Raw genomic sequence first — 20,635 nt, forward strand, 5'->3', positions numbered from 1 at the left:
ACCCAGGTTGCCTGGCACAGATGCCTGTACAGGTAGCTGGCACTGATTGAGGAGAGTTGGAATCCTCCTTTCCCTTGGTGAGGTGTAAATGTCCCAAACATGTTTTTCTTGGAGGCAGTTTGTGGTTGGTTGGTTGGTTGGTTGGCCCCGACTGCTTTCCCCTCCCATTCTGGCCGTTCTTTAACTTGTTCTGTGTTGGGTTTTCTTAAAAGATGTGCCTCATAGCGATGGTCATTGTTTCAGATGGTTAAGTGACTGTTGGAATCTTTTGTCTCATGTCAGCTGATAAATCTTTTTTTTTTCCTCTAGTTTTTTTAGTCTTGTAAAATGGGTAGCAAGAAGGGTACCTTTGTCCCCTAAGCCCTTCCTAAATCATTCAGCCATCTCACTGAAACTGGGGTTTCCGGATTACTAGATACAAAATGGACGGAGGAGAGTTCAGTTAGTGAAGAAAACAGTCTTTCAGAAACAGTGACTTGGAATAAACTGGATTTTAATATTGCTTTCAGCCATCTTCCACTCTGTCCTCACCCCTATCCCCATATTCATTCTGGGGACAGGATATGAACAGCAACAGAAATAGGCAGGACATCCCAAGGAATATTTCATCTCAGTGAATTAAAAATTCAAAAGTGCAAAATTTTTGTTATGTTTACAATTTCAGCCCTTTTAATCCTCCTAATACAATGCAAAGTAATTGTTACAGTAATGGGTTAATTATGATTTTATGATTTATGATTTTATTAAACTGTAAATATAAGCAGGAAGTGAACTATGGGATGGTGTGGCAATTGGGCCCCAGTTTAAAGTAAGAGGATAAATGTTTTAAAGAATCTGATTAGTGCTTTTCAACACATCTAAAACCATTCATGACCTGAGGCCCTGAACCCACATTGCTTCTTGTTGCTGTGTCAAACATAACCCTCCATTGCGTGATCAGCATGTCCTTGAGGGTGTATTTTACCTTGTGATAGCTGAAGGAAAGTAACAATCACCCTCTTAGGAATTTTTTAAGTCTTGGGTCATTCTTTCAAAGTATAAGAATTTCTGGGGGGTGCTGAGAACATGAACTGCATGAATTTGAATTGTCTCGAGTGTAGTGTGTTACTTTAAGCAACGAATTTCCCTGTGCCTCAGTTTCCCCCTCTATAGGTAGTGAGGAAGACTAAAAGTAAATATTTATGTCAAGTACTTGCGAGGGTGAATGAGACCCTTCATGCACAGAACCTCCAGAGCTACTCTAACCCTTTGGCAATGTCCTACAGGTCATCTTCCCTGTGCTGTGGAGACCATTGCCTAGAGGGAGATGTGTCTCTGCAGGACCACTGTCCTTGGCTCTGCTCCCCGCATTCAGGTCGCCTTGGCTGCTGCTACTCTGAGCACAGGTGGCCCCAGAACAGGTCCTGGTTGGAAGGCCACAGACAATGCAAACTGTAGGGGTTGGATGACTGCCAGGTGCCCTACATATCTCTGCTTCCCAAGTCCCAGAAGAGCCCAGAAGCTGAGTCTCTTTGGTCAGTGTTGTTCTTGGCATTGGTTGCATGTGTGCACCCCGGAAGTGGAGCCAAGAGGGTTAGACAGTGTGGGTGGCGTGGGGCAGGGAAGCACATGTGTGATCACGAGGTCTCATCTGCCGGCTCTTTCCTGGGCATTACTAGCACCACGCTGCCTAAATGGAGGGTTTTCCCTACCTGTTCCACCGCTCTGGCTGGTGGCAGGAATGTGCTGGAGTATGGCCCTGGGCACGCAGGAAGGTGGCAGCTGCATGGGGGATGGGGATAGGAGAAAGACTTTGGAGGGGGCCAAGGGCTACAGGAACCCCTGGTGGTTCTAAAGTCTTCTCACTCGGCCAGCAGGGTCAGTGTGTGCCATGTCCCTGGGAAGAGTGACTTCAGCTTCCTGCTGCAGCCTGTCTGCCCCATCCACTACCACCTCCTGGTTGTCCAAGTCTCCCAAAGGACTTGGGAGTTGCTGAGTCCAGGTCTCCAGTGTGCCTGAGGCCTTGTGGGACTTGGCAGCCTGTCATTAGAGCATTCTTGGCCCGCATGTCTGGTGTCTGCATGACTGTGCAGGAGTGACCCCTGCAGACTCAGCCAGCTCTCCCAGAAATACTGAGTCCTGGCCGAGCTGCCCTGGCACTTGGTTGGGGTCCCTGGTTATAGGGTCTATGGATAGGCTGGCTTTGAATCAAACAGTCCTTGGTTCATATCCTGACATACCCCCAGGTGGCTTTGAGACACATTGCTTAATTCTTCTCTGTCCCCCAATTTCATGTCCTACCCCCCCCTTTCCTTGTTATAAGATTTCATGAGGTCACAAACCACATAGGGACTCCCCATTCACAAGACCCCTTTCTCACAAGCTTTGGTTCATTCTTAGCAAATATTTACTGTGAGTCCGGTGCTGAGCTGGGAGATGGTGTAGGGCTCAGCAGAACTGAGATGATTCTGTGCATTTCATGATTCTGTGCATTTCATTCATGATTCTGTGCATTTCAAGAGTTCCAGGTGGTCACTGCCAGGATCTGCTCGGGCCTCACACTTTTTATCAATTGGTTGTTGCCACATCTCTGAGGGAGATGACCATCCCATCATTGAGATGAAGAAACTGGTGCCTAGAAAGACTCAGGGTCCCAGTGAGGGGCAGTCTCTGCAGAGCCAGTCCTCTCTCCTCCAGGTGCTTGTCTTTCTCTGATCACTGCATGCCAAACACAAGGGTCTCTACAGAGGTGGCAAGTCCAGGGACCCAGAGGATCCCTGGAATGATGGCCTGGTCCAGGGGCTGATTGCTCCAGGCCCTCCCTCTACTCCAGAGCCCTAGCTGTAGTCTGCACTGGCTGACTGTCCTGCTGCAGACAGACTGGGGCTCTGTGGACTGGGAGGGCCAGGTGATTGGGGCCTGTGTGGCTGAGCTGCAGCCTGGGGTGTCTGATGGGCTTTTAGGAACCCTTTATTTCCCCACTTCCTGGTTGCAGCTTGAGCTGTGGGCGTGGAGAGGACTGGGAGGGAGGGGTCAGCAGTCTTGAGAACTGGGCTGGGGTCAGATGGCTTCCTGAACATCTGTCCGAGGGGTCAGTATAAGGTGCGTGGACCTGCAGTTGCTCGGGGAGTATCAGCATCCAGCACCGTGAGCACCCAGGAAGTGATGGTGGGGGAGGATGAGGGTTCAGAAGCTGAAGTACTGAGGGAGGGCGCCTCTGCTCATGAAACCTGTAACACAGTTGGGCTCAGAATAGAGAAGATGGCTTCCAAGAAGGAATGGAGACTTTCAGTAGAAATAGTCTTTGCTTTTTTGGCGGCACAAATAGTAAATGAAGCTTTGGAGGTGAATGGAGCCATCATGAGCCTCATGCAGGGACACTGAAGACATCTGAGCCGCCTGGGTCACAGGCCACCCTATCTTGTTGCTTTCTGCAGTTAGATTCCTATGGGTGGCTGTCCAATTCCTTGTAGTATGAATAGAGTAAGTTACCTGGATGTTGAACCCTGGGCATTTCTTTCTGTATTCACTAGAAACCTTTCTGTTCAGTCCTTCAAAGAGAAATATTCTGACCAGTCATAGAAATCCAGCAAATAGATAGCCTTCCCATGCTGGCGTGACTGCTGGGAAGAACTGCCCAGCAGGGTAGCTGTGACATCCGGGTTGCAGTCCTTGATAGAGTTGCTGGATGAGCAACTCTTGGCCAATGCAACTTGCACATGGTGATGAGGGACAACCACCTGTCAGTAGGATTCAGGCTCCAGTTGACTTTGTAGGCCTGGTCACCATGGGTCAAGTGCAATCCTTCAGTGACCCTTGTAGGCTGACTCTTCCATGCAAAATCAAGTGTCTGCCATGTCTCTTCTACTTTGGCCTGGATCATAAAGCATAAAAGATGGTTCCTGTCCTGAGGACTTTAATTCTTTCTGGGAAGTCAGAAATGTGAATAAGATGAGAAAAACAATTCTAGATTGTTAGAGAGGTGGAAGCCAGATGTGGTGGTGCACACCTAGAATCCCAGCAGGAGCATGGTGGTTTGAGCCTAGCATGGGCAATTTTATTATTTTCCTGCATTTTTAAATTGGCATAGGGATGGGATTAGTTTGCATATCACAGATGCACACAATATAACAATATACTTCTATTTCTTGGTCCCTTTTCTTTACTTATCTCCCTTTGATTTTCATGAGATCCCCCACCTCTTTTTCCTCTCTACCTTCCACACTTGAGAGAAAACATAAGGCTCTGGACCTTTGACTTTTTTGCTTAGCATAATAGTCTCTAGTTCCATACATTTTCCTGCAAATGACATAATTTTCTTTGACTGAATAAAACCCATTGTGTGTATGTACCACATTTTCTTTATCCATTCATCTGTTGATGGACACCTACAGGGTTCCATAGTTTGGCTATTGTGAATTGTGCTGCTATAAACACAGGATGCACAGCCTGTGCCATTTAGCAAGACTCTTCACAACTTAGCAGAGACCCTGTCTTAAATTAACAAAATGAAAATGAAATAAAAATGACCAGGAATGTAGCTCTGTGGTGAAGCACCCCTGAGCTCAGTCCCCAATATTAGAGATAGAGGGAGAAGGTTACAATAATGTTCAAATTTTGTTCTTCAAAGTGCCTTCAGGAGCAAGAGCTAGACTTGTGGTAGCCCTGAATAGCTTATTACAACTTCAAGCATTAATTTTTGTGTCCTGTTAAGATTTTAATTTATGTAAATCTTTCTATACCATATTTACAATATATCCATATTTAAGATTGCTGATAACCACACGAGGTTTACAAAGTCCCCTGTTCTGGGGACTTTAAAATGTACTTTATCATCACAGCAATCCTCTACTTATCTTCCTCAGTTAACAGGCAGAAGCAGAGGAAGGTGCTGACAGTCAATCCAGAGAATTGATCTAAAAGCCCAGTTTCTGAACCTCTGCAGCAGTAGTTCTCAGCCCCTCAGGAATATCTGGCAATGTCTGGGGACATTTTGCATTGTTAAAGTTGGGGGTGGGAGGTCCTCCTGGCATCTTGTTAGTGAACGGCCCAGATAAATACCCCTCAGTTCCCTGGACAATACCCTCATAACAAGAACTCTCTGGCCCCAAACGTCAGCCATGTCAAGGTTATGCAATAGCTTGTACCATACAGACATCTCGTGCAAATCACCTACCAATCCAACCACTTACCATTCCCTTTCCCCAATTCCATGAGTAGAATTAGTGCTGCAGGAAGACGAGTCATGCCAATGTCATGGCCCAGGGTGTTGTGGACAGGGCCTAGCCTTGCTGACAGAGCTGTGTTAAAGAACTGGCTCTCTCTCACCTGCTGGACAACTTTGTGAGTTGCTTCTCCTGGGCTCCTTTTGCAATGTGTGATCTAGATCTCTGTTTCTCATCAAGGCATTAGTACGGCACCTGGCAACTTTTGGAGCTCATTAAATGTTGTTAAAAATCAAATAAAAGATGTCACAGTGGTATATGATCGAGTACAGGTGAGTCACTTGGTAGCACGTGCCAGGAGCATGGAGCAGGTCAGAGCTGGCTGGAGACTAAAGCAGAGAGGAGGGAGGAGCCGGCCTGAGCCCCAGAGGGTTGGGGGGCTTGAATGGTCCATCATGGGCACCAGGGCAGGGATGGGACTCTTGGAATGTTCAGGTCCCACTTTTAGGGGGAAATATGACTGGAGAAGAGGGATTATTTGGAAAGTGGTAAGCAACAGAAGATGGGAAGCCAGATTGGCCCACATCACAGCTGTGTTAGGGAAGCTCACCTGTGGAGAGATCTGGGGCCCAAACTAGGACAGCATGTGGGACTCCTTAGGCCCTGACCAGGGATATAGTAACAAACAATATGGTACCGAATCTGAGTGCTGTGAGGCGCTCCAGTTAGACTCTGTAGGTCCTGGTGCTGGTGGGAATCAGGGTGGTCAGAGGTGACTTTGAAAATGTGGGAGGATGAAGGCAGGAATCACAGGAAAGTTCTGCATGGGGCAAGTGTGTGGATTGCCTGGGGCCAGCTACATTCAAGGTGAATTTGAAGTGACTGGGGCTGTAAATGACCCTTGAAGACTGGAGGCCTGGGGTAGAATGCAGGCAGAGTGCATCTGCACAAGCATCCAGGGTGGAGGTGCTGCCTGGAGACCTTGATCATGGATTCCTTCTCCTGCCTCCCAGCTTCAGTCACAGGAAGTGGGACATGGACTCCTGCAGCAGAAGCATCTCCCCACCTGCCTAGTGCTGGGCCTTTGATCAGAACCTCTCACTCTGTGTATCAGGAGGCCCCCTTGCCTGTCATTCATCCATTTGGGTGTTTCCACACGATACGTGTCAGGCTGGGTCTTTGAGGGCTCAAGTCACATAGTAATTAGAGGTAAACATAGACCTTGGAGTCAGAAAAACTCTAAATCATGGCCATGACCTTGAACCAAGTGGCTTCACCCTTGAGATTCTCAGTTTTCTCATCTATACAAAGGAAATAATCCTAACCCCTTATAAGGTTGCTAAGGGGAGTGGCAAACCAATTCATTAATCAGATAACAAATACTTCTCTAAACCCCGAATAGAATTACTAGCAGCTTCCTAATGGCCCAGTGTGGTAGGCCTCGTTCCAAACCTCATTTGCTTGTGGGAAACTGAGTCACAGAATGGTCAAGTGACTTGCCCCAGGTGATGGTGTCAAGGGAAGAACTGGAATTTGGTTCTAAAACCCTGTGGCATATCAAATGCCCAGCTTAGCACCTGTCTGAAATAGGGAGTTTCAAAATTGCTAGTTTCTTTCCCTAAGCATCCAATTTTTTTTTAAAAATGGTGCTGGGGATTGAACCCAGGGCCTCAGAGTCAGCTCTTTCTGAAAAACAAGTGATAGGTGTTGTAGAGCCATCTTAACCCTTGTACATTGAGCTGTGCCTTTTAAAAGACTTTGGAAAATTAAAATCACCCACAATTCTACCCACTCTGAACCCTATGGAACATTTTTAGGATCCTGTTTACCTTGTGGAGATCATGCTGAAAATTGGACAAAAAGTGCCTTTTTCCCACAATTTGAAGTCTTTTTCAATGTAACATTTTTTAATGTCATGCTGTCACACTCTTGGATATACCATAATTAGTGCAATAATCTCCCTGTTTTATTTACAAATCCATAAAGCAACTGTCTTTTGGTCTATGTTGCATTCATTCTTTAATAAATATTTTGGGCATTGTCAACATGCCAGGTGGACTTCAGGCCCTTAGGACATAGTGATGAACAAGACAAAGCCCCTTTTGGGTAGTGCTTGGCATTCTGGTAGGCAGGAAATGGCCTGATTTAAGAAGAGGAAAGAGACAGACCCAGGTTCTTGGAAGCCCTCTTGCAAGAAGTGATCAGAACAAGGCAGTTAGTTCTGATTTTCCTGAGAGCAACTATTCCTAGGTTCCCAATTCCTAGAAGTAAAATGACTGAGTCAAAGATGCACAATGAATGTAAAGCACTATAGACACTTTACCAACTCATAGAAAATGAGTTTCCAGCAGTGCATATCTCACAACACCTTCTCCAGCATAGTGTATCATGCCTTTCAAAGATCCTTTTGCCACTTTGATAGTTGTTGTTAATTTTGATTTGTTTATCTTGAGATAACTAATGAGGCTGCACTCCTTGTTTTTTAACAAGAATTTTTGCCATTTGTACTTCCTTTTCTTTGAATTTCCCATTTTAGTTCTTGGAATTGCTTTGTCTAATGTATTTCAAAGGACAAGGACTCTGGTCTGGGGCACAAGTGGTCTTACCTAAAAGCACACTCACTAGTGAGTGGCACTGCTGGAGTTTAAGCCAGGTCCATGTGTCACTCGTGAGAGAAGACCCAGGTGGTAGGAGAGCAGGTGGTGTGAGGAGTATGCCCAGTACACACATGTGTTTGCTAAGTCCACCGGAGAGGTCATGTGCAGATTTGTGGTCCCGCTTGCCATGATGCACGTGGCAGATGGGAGCCCATCAGAGGGTCACAAGAACTTGGCCTTCCTCGATGGTGGATGGGTTGGTATTCCAGTTCAGATCAGTGCAAGAAGCTGTACAGGTGGAGACAAAGGAATTCAAGGACTCAAAGGAAGCACAACTAAGGGTCTAAATGTGAGGCTAGAATGGACAAAATCTAAGAGGCTTGATGCAGTGGCAGCCTGGAGCATGGTGGAGGGAGGACTCGGTAGAACAAGCAGACCCCTTTCCCTTCCCAGTAGATGCTTCACCGTGGACAGTTGCCCTTTCTCTGCCAGCCACATGCAGCCTCTGTTCAATGGCTGCTCTTAACGCTCTGTCTTCTGATCCACAGACCATGGCTCCTTGGCCTGAGTTGGAAAATGCCCAGCCCAACCCCAATAAATACATCGAAGGGGCCACGAGTCATCAGTCCACACCAGCCAAAGGCAAGGAGACTGGCAAAAGTAAGTGACGTCATCTGCCATGGGTGGGTCCCCTGCCAGGACCTGAGGAGTTATGGGTCTGATTCTCATGGCTGCTGCTTCTCTGGGCAGATGACAGCAGTGGTCCTACAGCCAAAATTGAACTTTTGCCCTCGTACTCCACTGTGACTCTGATAGAGGAGCCCACTGATGTGGAAGACCCCTGGGACCTGCCCGCACTCCAGGATAGTGGGATCAAGTGGTCAGGTAAGCAGGAAGCAGCAGAGGCTGTTGTTCAATGTTACCTCCTTCTAGTCCCTCTTCCTCCTTCATTGGTCTGATGCTCTTAGAACCAGGGTCCTAAAGGTTGGGGACGTAGCTCAGGGGTAGAGCACTTGCCCAACACGTGCAAGTCCCTGGGTTTCCTTCCCAGTACTGGAAAATAAGAAAGAAAATTTCCCTTGGCTGGGAAAGCCACCCTCATTCTTGAGGATTAATATCAAAGCATAATAGGTGATGATCTCGTCTTTCTTTCATCCAGTGTACCTGGCACTGGGGTTATAACTGAGACAGACTGTTTGTGCTCCTTATAGTCAATGGTGTGCTCCCCCAGTTCTGGGTGTTATTGGAGGTGCTATGGACACAGGTGCTGTGGGTGGAGCTCCTCAGGGGTCCCTCAGCTAAGCATGGGCATCAGGGAAAGCTTCCAGAAGACAGGGAAGGCTCAGCTAGGATAGCTGGGGTGCAAGCAAACACCTCACTTCCAAGGGGAGGGTGTGAGGTCATACAGCCAGGTGGGGTGGAGAGGGAGGAATGGGGTTGGAGGGAAGAGGCGAGAACCACTCTAAAGTGAATCAAGGAAATAGCAGTCATGGGTGCAGCATCCCTGGATATAGAGGGGCCCAAGCCCTCCAAATTTAGGCTGTGATTGCTCCTGAGCAGCCTCATTCTAGAAAATCTTCTGGTGTTCTGAAGGTACTTTGGAGAGCCATTATCTCTGACCCTGCACTTAGCAGGTGACACGTGCTCTTCACCGGTGACCTGCCCTGGGACCCTGTGGTTCAGCTGAGTGTGGAGCCTGCTCTGCCTGGTTGTGCTCTAGGCCACAATGAACCCCTCCACCCAGATGCAAATCCTCTATGACATAGCAATGTGGGGAGGGTGTCAAGGACGTGGGCCCAAGTGGTAACTGTTCAGGAAATGGCAGCAGCGTGTGTACCTCGTATCCCCAGGCCTCACAGAAGAGCCTCCTGCGGCCTGGCCAGGAAGGAGGTGGGGGCTGTGGGCTTCCCAGTGCTGTGGACACTGAAAGCTTTGTGCCTTCTTCCCCCCTCGCCCCACAGAGAGAGACACCAAAGGGAAGATCTTGTGTGTCTTCCAAGGGATTGGAAAATTCATTCTGCTCCTGGGGTTCCTCTACTTGTTCGTGTGCTCCTTGGATGTCCTCAGCAGCGCCTTCCAGCTGGTCGGAGGTATGGGTGAAAGGCGTGGGGGTGGGGGGTGGGGAGGCACTGCAGCGGAATTGGGTTCAGACAGTCCCCATTGAAGCCTTCTCTAGCTGTAGCCTTCCAGATGGCAAGGACTTGAACTGTCTCAGATCGTCTTGGGAAGTCCACGTTCCCCTTTGTATAGAGGAGAAAACTGAGGCCCACACAGCTGTGACCCGGCCCAGGTGGCATGCCAGGAGCCAGGGCTGGAGCCACCGCAAGCTATCGCCCTCACCTTTGTTCACTAACCCCAGGCAGGAAGCTGTTTGACCCGAGGACTTATCTGAGGGATCCCTGCTGTCTCTCAGCCTCTCTGCCCAGAGATTACAGCATAAGAAAGAATGCTCTTAGCCCAGAGCAAGTCAAAAAAAAAAAAAAAAAAAAAAATCAAAGCTAGGGAAGGTCAGAGGTCCCAGGCTGGGGGAATCTGTATCCACAGCACATGGCCACACATCTCAGGCCTGAGTGGAACCCGGAAATAGGTCACCTGGAGCTTGGTTACCTTTGTAAAGAAGGCCTGGTCTCCACATTCCTTCTCAAAGCCCCTCCCATCTCCAGAGGGGAGGATTGAGGCCCAGATCATTCACCAGCCCTAAGAGTCAGAGCCTGTAGTTAGCAAGATTCAGTCTCAGGTTATCATGAGACACTATGGGATCCTGCACCTCTCAGTGTCTCTCTTGAGAGTCCATTTATGCTTGAGAGACCATAGGGGGTAGGCTCTCATGGGGAAGCTTGAGGTGCAAAGTGCCTACTTGTCACTTCCAGTCCTCCGGATCCGTGCCAGCATCAGTGAGGGGCTCTGCTTCATCGCTTTCTGATAATCTCCAAGTAACATCCACTCTCTGACCTGGGTCTTCATTATAAAATGGATCAGGGAAGGGATGGAGGGGGTCAGAGGCATGCCCTCAAAATGACTCAGCCCGCATTCAATCATCCCCTGGGGCTGAGGATGGGGCTGGGGCTGGGTAGAGAAGAATGGGGAGGCCCTTGGGCTGCCACACAGTGAGGCCAGGTTCCTGATCAGAAGGTGAGCAAGAGGCCTGCTCATGGAGCGGTAAGGGTAAGAGGCTGCAGGGCAGGGGACCCGGAACATGGAGCTGAGGCTGATGGGGAACTAGGTCAGAGAGGTGGGCTGGGAGGCACTGGCAGCCAGATTTCCCCACTGACCAGGGGGGTGCAGGGAAGAAGCAAGAAGTGTTGGAGACTGTTTCCACTTCACGTGACCATTGAATCTGTCTTTCAGGAAAAATGGCCGGGCAGTTCTTCAGCAACAACTCCATCATGTCCAACCCCGTGGCAGGACTGGTGATCGGGGTGCTGGTGACCGTCATGGTGCAGAGCTCCAGCACCTCCTCATCCATCATCGTCAGCATGGTGGCCTCCTCATGTGAGTTCCTGGCACCCTGTCCATCTGGGGAGCCTGGAATTTACTCTGGGCCCTGTCACCATTATCTTCACATCTTGTCCAACTGTGATATGTCTCACCTTTGATCCCAGCAGTTTCCTGTTTGCATTGGATGGCTGGGTCCAAAAATAGACAGATGCTTGAGGTCTCTGAATTTTCTAGAAATATGGTATCTACTCCAACTGCCATTATGTGGCTGATTCCATTTAACCTTAATGGATTTAAAATATGAAATTCAATTCTTTTGTTCTGGCCGCAGCTTGAGTGCTCGGTGCCCACGTGCCCAGCACCTGCCATATCAAACATTTCCATCAATTAAAGTTCCCTAGTGAGGCCCTAAGCAACTCAGCGAGACCCCTGTCTCTAAATAAAAAGGGGATGTGGCTCAGGGTTTAAATGCCAATGAGTTCAATCCCTGGGTGCAGTGGCACATGACTGTAATCCCAGTAGCTTGGGAGGCTGAGGCAGGAGGATTGTGAGTTCAAAGTCAGTTCCTTGGGCTGGACAACTCAGTGCTAACCATAAAGGCACTTAATCATACCATACATTGGCTTTGGAACAACTGAGTTTGCAGACATTGTTCCAGACCTGCCCTGCTTGATATGTGCTCTGAGGTTGGGATGGACTTTCTGATGGCGATCACTTGTAACTGATTTTCAGCTCAAACCAGCATTTTAACCAATATGAACCAGAATTTTTTTTGTGGGATAATTAAGAGAAAGATGATTAGTTTCCCATGTCAGAGAATGGTCATATGCTGATTTTGTTAGCAAAGGAAATGATCCTTCCAGGATTTGCCTGGGAAATACAGAGGACTTTGATGTCCACTGTGGGTCTGACTCCTCCTTAAGTGGAAGCCTTACTGCTCTGGGAAATGGAGTCCATCCCCTTGAGCCCTGGAATTATCCACTGTTCCTGAAACAGTAGCTGTCTGTATGCTTCTGGCCTCATTGGTAATATTGAGGAGAAAAAATTTAGAAGGCCATTTTTAAACTTGGATCCACAGGAGGGTTTCACCAGCTCTGTGGATGCCCCACAATTATGTACAGGAATTTTGGACAGTGGTTTAGCACAGCCACATGCATTCCTGTCCTAGAGGCTGAACAGGTGCTTTAAGGGACACCAGCCTTAGGGAGTCCTGCCCGCCCTGGGTCATGCAAGAGCAGCCAGGCTGTTTCTGAAATGTGCTAACCACTCTTCCAACCCCCAGTGCTGACCGTGCGGGCAGCCATCCCCATCATCATGGGGGCCAACATCGGGACCTCCATCACCAACACCATCGTGGCGCTCATGCAGGCCGGAGACCGCAGCGAGTTCAGGAGGTAAGAACCTCAACCAGCCTTTGCTGCCATCAGGCCTCTTGTACATTACGCTGAAGGACCCACCTGGTGCCACCAGCGCATGCTTGTCAGGCTCTTGAAGGCAGTAGGCAGGGAGTCCAGCTGGGGCTGGGGTCACACACTCCCCAGACTCTGCTCCCTAGTCTGCAAACTGGGACAATCATAGCATCTCTCCCCAACGGCTTATCCCAAGGATCCAACAGTCATGCCGGCGAGTGTTGGGCAGGGTGCCTGGAGCAAGGTCAGGGCTCAGTCAGTGCAGGCTTTCGCTGGAAGCTTGCTGCTAGTGGGGGAGTTAACACAGCCAGTCAGGGTAGGAGTTTCTGTCGCACTTAGTCATAAGTAATTACAACTTCCTAAAACTTCCATATTTGGCCAGCTCAGCTGGTGCCACTTTTTCTCCATTGTTCACAAGCATGCCAATAAAAGGCAAAAGGTCATTTTTGTGGATGTGTCAGGTCTGAAAATAGAGCAGGTTGAGTATATAAGCAGAGGAAACCTTTTCTTTCAAAAAATGAATGTAAAAATTAAACCCATTTCCCGGCTTCTTCCCAGCGATGGGCTTTACCAGAGCTTATTAAAACAGAGACATGGTTGCCTGCATGCCTCTGTGATTACCTTGTGGTCAACCAGCTGACATTACTGCAGGATAATGGGGGAGACAGCAAACGTCATCCCTTGTCTGTTGGTGAACTGGCAGCCAGTGGACGTCATTGGGGTCCTTCATTTTCCCTGAGCCACCTCATCTGGTCCATGATGAAATGTCCTGATGGTCACAGTAATAATACACACCAAGCTGGGCGTATTCTAATTTGATCTTCTCATGGAGAAGCAGGGTTTTCTACAGCCCGTTTTATTCATGTTGAAGCTCAAGGAGGTGAAATGACTTCATTGGGGGGCACAGCTGGGAGTCCATCTGGGTTTCCCCATTTGAGATTTTGGATTCTTTTCATTGTTACAAGTGGAAGAATATCGATGTGGCTACATATAGGATACCATTGACTTAGCTTGCCTCCTCTGGATATTTCAATATATTTTCAACATCTTTCTTCCTTGTGGTTTGGGTTACTTTATTAGATTCCTTGAATAATGATTTCTGCATTGAACATAAGGCTTGTAAAACATTTTGGCAAAACCCTAGAAAATATGTGAATCACTTCATTCTATCTTAACAGTGTATAATCCGTTTTTTTTTCTAGTGATGGGGATTGAACCCAGGGTCTCATGCATGCTAGGCAAATGTTCTACCGCTGAGCCTACCGCTGAGCCACACTTCAGCCCCTGAAACTGTCTTGACTCACTGAGAAGAGTAAGACTTCATTAGAAAATAATAGCTAATAGGACAGATGAAAAATTACACTTGCCAATTTTATATTTACTAGTAAAGTGACCTCCCCATTTTATTAGCCACTTCTAAATATTTATGTTCCACATTCCATTTGGCTCAATGATTTCTTTTCCAGATGATTTTTAAAGGAATCATTTTTGCTTGAGGGAAAGCATAGTTTCTCAATCTGGAGGTGGGATGGAGTTCAGGGGGAACCAAGGACCTCCTTGGGTAGAGGCAAAGGGTGGCATATATAAGCTGGGCTTCCAATGGAGACTGTTCATGTTTCATCAGCCTCTCAAGATTCTTAAATGGTTAAGAATTCATGCAGGGGGCTGGGGATGTGGCTCAAGCGGTAGCCTGGCATGTGTGTGGCCCGGGTTCAATCCTCAGCACTACATACAAAAACAAAGATGTTGTGTCCGCCGAAAAACTAAAAAATATTAAAATTCTCTCTCTCTTAAAATTCATGTGGGTAGAGAACTTTGTTACCTGCTGCTGGACTGATCAGGGAGGTTGCATTTGTGTGTGATTCAAAGAGGTCTTGGGCTGGGATGGTGGCTCAGTGGTTCAGCATTTTCTTAGCACGTGTGAGGCACTGGGTTTAATCCCCAGCACCACATAAAAAACTAAAAAAAAAAATGGTCTTGATGCTACTCCTCCAAATGGTATTTGCTGAGAGAATTATTCCAGACATACCTACTAGCTGGCCCTCCAGTGCAAGGGGAATGGTAATACCACCCACTTTGGGAATTGCAATAAGAACAGAACTGAGATTCTACATCTGTGCACACACTGAACAGCAGCTAGCAAGAGCCCGCTGGATGGGTGTCCTTGCCTCCTTGACTAACCTGAGGGCTGGGTTCCCTTCCCACAGGGCTTTTGCAGGGGCCACCGTCCATGACTTCTTCAACTGGCTGTCCGTACTGGTGCTCTTGCCCCTGGAGGCTGCCACCCACTACCTGGAGATTCTGACCAACCTGGTGGTGGACACCTTCCACTTCCAGAATGGAGAAGATGCCCCAGCACTTCTGAAAGTCATCACAGATCCCTTCACGAAGCTCATCATTCAGGTACCACTATACAGGAAAAAGGGCATCCCATTCCCACCCCACCCACCACACTGAGCCTGTAAGGAGATGAGGGTTTATACACACGGCTCAGTGGTACCTCTGAAAAAGGCTCAGGGAGGCATATTTCAGGACTCTAGGAGCATCAGGTCTTGACTTCAACAAAAATTCCTTGACTCCAACAGTGTGTGTGTCTTTGGGGGTGGGGGGACGGGCAGTGAGCACTTTTCAGGGATTGTTCACCGGACACTTGAACAACTTTGTCCTCATTGCCATCTCTGGACCCACTGTTATCCTACTCCTTGGCTACTGCCCTTTCGACCAGGGGCCATCTCCCCGCAGTGGTCTCTGGTGTCTGCCGTCTGGTTTTCTCTGGCAGTCAGTTGGTCAGGAAATAGCTGCAGCCTGCTTCCTGCTTCCTAAATAACAGTGCTCTTGCTCATTGGCCAAAAGCACTCATTCTTCTAGTGATCACTTGGTAATACCTGGATACTCGGCCGTACCCTAGGGGGTGCATACAGGATGCAAGGGCTCACAGTCAAGCTCACCTCCCCAGAAACCCTCTCACAGCAACACCTGCATCTATCTCCTCAGTTCTGAGGATGGGCTGACGGTCTTGTCTATTTATTGCATTCCTCAGCTGGATAAAAAAGTCATCCACCAAATTGCAATGAATGACGAATCGGCCCAAAACAAGAGTCTGATCAAGATTTGGTGCAAAACTTTTACAAATACGGTATGTTTCCAGGAATAATATTATTGGGTGGGTGAATCCTGGCAGTCTTTCAAGGAGGCAAAGAAAAAGGGGAACCAAAAATGGAAATGCCTAGAAAATCAAAATATTGGCCAGTTGAGTGTCCTTTTGGAAACAAGTTTGTGAAATGATGGCTGGACTCAAGCCTCCCACTGAGCTACGGATATGCTATGCCAGTTTTGTTAGGTGTCCTGGATAAGGCGAGCCTTGTGCCTCTCCTATTTTGGAGGGAGGCCCATGGAACCTGTGTGACCCACTGTATGGACCGGGCAGCAGGTGGCATCTCCCACTTTCCCTACTCTTCCAGAACATTCCTCCCCAGGTGGTCGATAGGTTCTTGCCTGTGTCAGGGAATCTGCTGCCCTGTGCAGTAGGGGTGCCGCTCACCCTTGTTTCCAGGGTACATATGTGTTTGGTCTTTGTGGGGTAAAGGCCAAAAACTAAAAATGAGATTAAAAAAAAAAAAAGTCTATTGGTCTCAGTTTTTCCAAGAACTTTTAAAATCAAGATGGAAAAACTCTACTGATCACGTTTCCAAGCATTTCCCACCAAAATTTTGTTGTGGCATGTTCATCTCTTAGACTCAGATGAATGTCACCGTCCCCTCGCCTGAGAACTGCACTTCCCCTTCCCTCTGTTGGACGGACGGCATCTACACGTGGACCATCAAGAACGTGACCTACAAGGAGAACATTGCCAAGTGTGAGTGGACTCAGCAAACCAGCCAGGGACAGGCTGTCTGAGGGGGAGGGGTAAGGAGGCTTCTGGGCCCAGGAAGTAGGGCAAAGAGGGCAGCAGAGGCCTAGCACAGGACCTACCTGAGACACGAGGAGTGGGCTTTTAAAACAGAAGAAGCCACGGCTTAGGGACTAAGGGACAGGCCCAGGGTCCCAAGGGAAGGGGCAGAATGAGGACCTGAAGCCCAATGTGGGACCCACACAGGACAAATGATATCCAGTGAGTCCCTTCTGCACAGCTGGCCCCATGAAAAACAGCCTGCCTGAGGCTGTGATTCTTTTAATAAGCTGTGATGTTGCCCTTGGGATCTTTTCCAAATCAGGTATCCTCAGTTCTTCTAATTGTTCCTTAGGGACCCTCTTATAGTAGATCTTCTCTCCCTGTACAGCTGACATTAATTCTGAACAGTATACCTTTGCTCCAGATGTGACTTATATCACAGAATTTAGTGACCCTGTCACCTCCAATGCTACACATCCATGTGATATAACTGTGCTTTGCTGGACTTAATATGGGGACACATTGTGACTTTGCAAAACAAGGAGTTTTACCAGTAGCAATACCTCAATGCTTTGCTGTATCTCAAGTTACAAAAACAAACAAACAACAAAAACCCCAATGGGATTTAGAGGCAGAAGGAATGGACTGTGGACACAGATCTGCCTTAACTAGCTGGGAATTTTTTTTAAACCCCCTCATTTCATTTTCCAGCCTCAGGATGTCTGACTGTCTGAACACTGTCTTAGGGCTACAGTTAGCTGCAGAGGAGTCTGGGAAGGGCTGTCTTTATTCTGAGCTGCCATGTGTGTACCCAGGATTCTGTTACTGTGAGGGAGGATACCAGAAAAAAAGGAATCTGAGCCTCATGGCTCCTGCCCCTTCTGACAAGGCTTTCTGTGTCTCCAGGCCAGCACATATTTGTGAATTTCAACCTCCCGGATCTGGCTGTGGGCATCATCCTGCTGATTGTCTCCCTGATGGTCCTCTGCGGCTGCCTGATCATGATTGTCAAGCTCCTGGGCTCTGTGCTCAAGGGACAGGTTGCGGTTGTCATCAAGAAAACCATCAACACTGGTATGTGTACCACCTCTCCTACACCTCCGGCCTACCTGGGGAATAGGATCATGCAGCCAACCCAGGGGCTCCTTTGATTCCCATCTTGTAATGGCGTGTGTGTGGAATCTCTCTCTGATCTAATGAGCTGCAGAGGTTAAGATGGGAGTTCTCCTTCATGTCCTGGTGGTCCTGGGGCAGGCACATGCTTCCATCACGGGTCAGCAAGGGCCTGAGAAAGCCAGTTTACATCCAGAGCCACGAGGTGGGCCTTCCCTTCTGGCTGGTTTTCTAGATACTGAGGCCTCCCTGGGTCTCTCAGGAGCCCGTGGAAAGGGTAACAGGCATCCACCTTTGTCTTTACTTCTCTTCATTCTTGAAAGGAAATGTGATTCTCCATAAATAGCTTAGCATCCTCAGGTAGCCAGTGAAACTCACTGGCCAAGAAGAGCTCCCAGTAGAGGGTCCCAGCCAATGAGAGATCACCAAGCAATGACGTCACCACCCCTGCGCTCTTGAGGGAGGGACTCTTGCACTGAGCATGAACTGAAGGCTGGCAAGGCCGGCAGGGCCTGACCCGGTGCAGGTGGGGCAGAAGGCTGGGTTCTTCGGGTTGTGCTCAGCAGCTGCTGGTTCTTCACACTCCATTAGGTGGAAACACAGGTGGAAGGTATGAGTGATGGACACCAGGGAGAAAGTGCTAAGCTCTACGCTGGCCAGGGCCTTTGGGAGGATGTTCTTTTCCGGGCACTCAAGTTTTTCTAACCAGGCCTCCGTGCATCTTGTCTGTATCTTCGTAACACCTATGTCCCTGGCTCACCTGGATATGCAGGGTCAAAGTCAGCTGGGAGAGAAGCAGGGGCCTGAACCTCCACCTGGCCCCCAAGATGATGTGGGGGGCGTGGCCTCAGCCTCCAGCCTGCTCTGTTCCTGGGGTCCTAAGGAGGTGCCGGCAGTGCATCTCGCCAAGCTTTGGCCGGGGGTTCTTAAGTCTTCTTCCCCTCTGTCTTCCAGATTTCCCCTTTCCCTTTGCCTGGGTGACCGGCTACCTAGCCATCCTCGTCGGAGCCGGCATGACCTTCATCGTGCAGAGCAGCTCAGTGTTCACATCTGCCATGACCCCTCTGATCGGTAAGTTTCTCCTTGACTTCTCTCTTGGGCCTCCCTTGCCATTTGCAGTCACCCCGAGGGCTGATGTCATGTGCTCTCTTTCTCTAGGTATCGGTGTGATAACCATTGAGAGGGCTTATCCGCTCACTCTGGGCTCCAACATCGGCACCACCACCACCGCCATCCTGGCCGCCTTAGCCAGCCCGGGCAACACTCTCAAGAGTTCTCTTCAGGTGGGGACATGCTGCAGGAGTGGGTCCCTGTTTTTTTTTTTTTTTTTTTTGGAGACAGGACTCAAGTTGCGGAGGCTGGCCTCAAACTTGATCCTCCTGTGTCAGTCTCCCAAGTCCCTGGGATTATAGGCACACACCACCAAACCCAACTGGTAGCCATATTTTTAAAAAGTAAAATACAGGGAGGTTCATTTTAATTTGATTTAATTCATTATCACACCAACATATGATTGATATTTCACATTCTTTTACACTTGGGGCGTATCTCAGTGTAGACTAGCCCTGCTTCAAGTGCTCAGGATTTCCTGTGGGCTTGAATCCCACCTTGGACATCTCCCACTTGTGGGACTTTAGGAAATGCTGAACCTCATGATTCAGTTTCCTCATGTAGGGTGCCTTGGATTGAAGGAACCCACATAAAGTCCTTGGAATGGTGTTCTCACCATTCCAAGGTGAGAGCAAACGCAGCATCGGTTCCAAGCCAGCTGGAACTTCTGCAGGCCTTCTGCCCACCTGCTCCTACCTGCTTGGCTGGAGCAGTGGAACCACGGCCCGGGGAAGAACTGGGCAAACCCATTGTTAGCTGCCGCCTTAGGAACCCCAGGTCCTGAAAACTGAGCTGAGACTCAGCCTGGCCACCTCCCTGGTCCCCCTTCAGGTTTCCCAGAAGCATCTGTAGCTTTTCAGGAAGGACTCTGCTAGGTGGCCGCCCTCCTCACCTGTCCCACCTCCTGTGTTTCAGATCGCCCTGTGCCACTTTTTCTTCAACATCTCTGGCATTTTGCTGTGGTACCCAATTCCGTTCACCCGCCTGCCGATCCGCCTGGCCAAGGGGCTGGGCAACATCTCCGCCAAGTACCGCTGGTTTGCCGTGTTCTACCTGATCTTCTTCTTCTTCCTGACCCCACTGACGGTGTTCGGCCTCTCGCTGGCCGGCTGGCCTGTGTTGGTGGGCGTGGGGGTGCCCATCATCCTCCTGCTGCTGCTGGTGGTCTGCCTCCGGCTCCTGCAGTCCCGCTGCCCAAGTGTCCTGCCCATCAAGCTCCGCAATTGGAACTTCCTGCCCCTGTGGATGCACTCCCTGAAGCCCTGGGACAACCTCATCACCTCGGCCACCGGCTGCTGCCAGCAGCGCTGCTGTTGCTGCTGCCGCGTGTGCTGCCGGGTGTGCTGCCTGATGTGCGGCTGCGGCAAGTGCTGCCGCTGCAGCAAGTGCTGTGAGGACCTGGAGGAGGTGCAGGAGGTGCAAGGTGTCCCCATGAAGGCCCCCGAGGCCTTCGAAAATGCCGTCATGAACATAGAAGCCCAGGATGAGGTCAAGGCCCACGCTGATGTCCTGGGCACCAAGGCCATCTGCAATAGCACGGCCTTCTAGGACCACCCAGAGGTTGGGGGGACCTCAGGTGCTGAGTGCTCCGCCCTCCCTGCCTTTGCATGCTTTCCGCTGCCTCACAGGGATTTGTCCCTTGTGGGGAGCTTGACGTCAGGCCTAGCTCTTCTTCCCTTACTCAGACTGTCAGCTTCTGTGCCCTAGGCCCCCCCTCCCAGAAGGCACAGGGCATCACCAAGGGAGATGAGGACAACCAAGCTGGCCAGGAGGTGGCCACAGCCACTCCTGCACACAGGTGAAATAGGATGTTCTCAGACTGAACCTGCTTTTCAGAAAGAACCGCCCCCTCCTCCAGGAGGGATTTATGGAAGGTTCTGGAAGGTACCCATGTAAGGGTGTGTATATACACATGTACAAAGCTGTTCTCCA

The 20,635-nt window shown here is 49.2% G+C and overlaps 1 protein-coding gene across 1 annotated transcript; it reads left to right on the forward strand.

Annotated features, from left to right (window-relative positions):
* Positions 1-8,292: 8,292 nt before the first annotated feature.
* Positions 8,293-20,251, forward strand: Slc34a2 (solute carrier family 34 member 2). The gene is made up of 12 exons (XM_027938548.2): positions 8,293-8,401; positions 8,492-8,626; positions 9,703-9,831; positions 11,090-11,233; positions 12,462-12,573; positions 14,796-14,991; positions 15,629-15,724; positions 16,324-16,444; positions 17,387-17,554; positions 18,548-18,664; positions 18,752-18,876; positions 19,619-20,251. The coding sequence occupies exons 1-12, from the start codon at positions 8,293-8,295 to the stop codon at positions 20,249-20,251; spliced, it is 2,085 nt and encodes a 694-aa protein (XP_027794349.2).
* The last annotated feature ends 384 nt before the right edge of the window (positions 20,252-20,635 follow it).

Source organism: Marmota flaviventris, chromosome 7, assembly GCF_047511675.1.
Source record: "Marmota flaviventris isolate mMarFla1 chromosome 7, mMarFla1.hap1, whole genome shotgun sequence".
Taxonomy (NCBI): domain Eukaryota; kingdom Metazoa; phylum Chordata; class Mammalia; order Rodentia; family Sciuridae; genus Marmota; species Marmota flaviventris.

What these genes read in the sequence shown, in the direction of transcription:
- Slc34a2 (XM_027938548.2), top strand. Translation starts at nt 8,293, where the DNA reads ATGGCTCCTTGGCCTGAGTTGGAAAATGCCCAGCCCAACCCCAATAAA. An exon ending in TCACGAAGCTCATCATTCAG is followed by an intron (nt 14,992 to 15,628) that starts GTACCACTATAC and finishes TGCATTCCTCAG; the next exon opens with CTGGATAAAAAAGTCATCCA. An exon ending in CTCTCAAGAGTTCTCTTCAG is followed by an intron (nt 18,877 to 19,618) that starts GTGGGGACATGC and finishes CCTGTGTTTCAG; the next exon opens with ATCGCCCTGTGCCACTTTTT.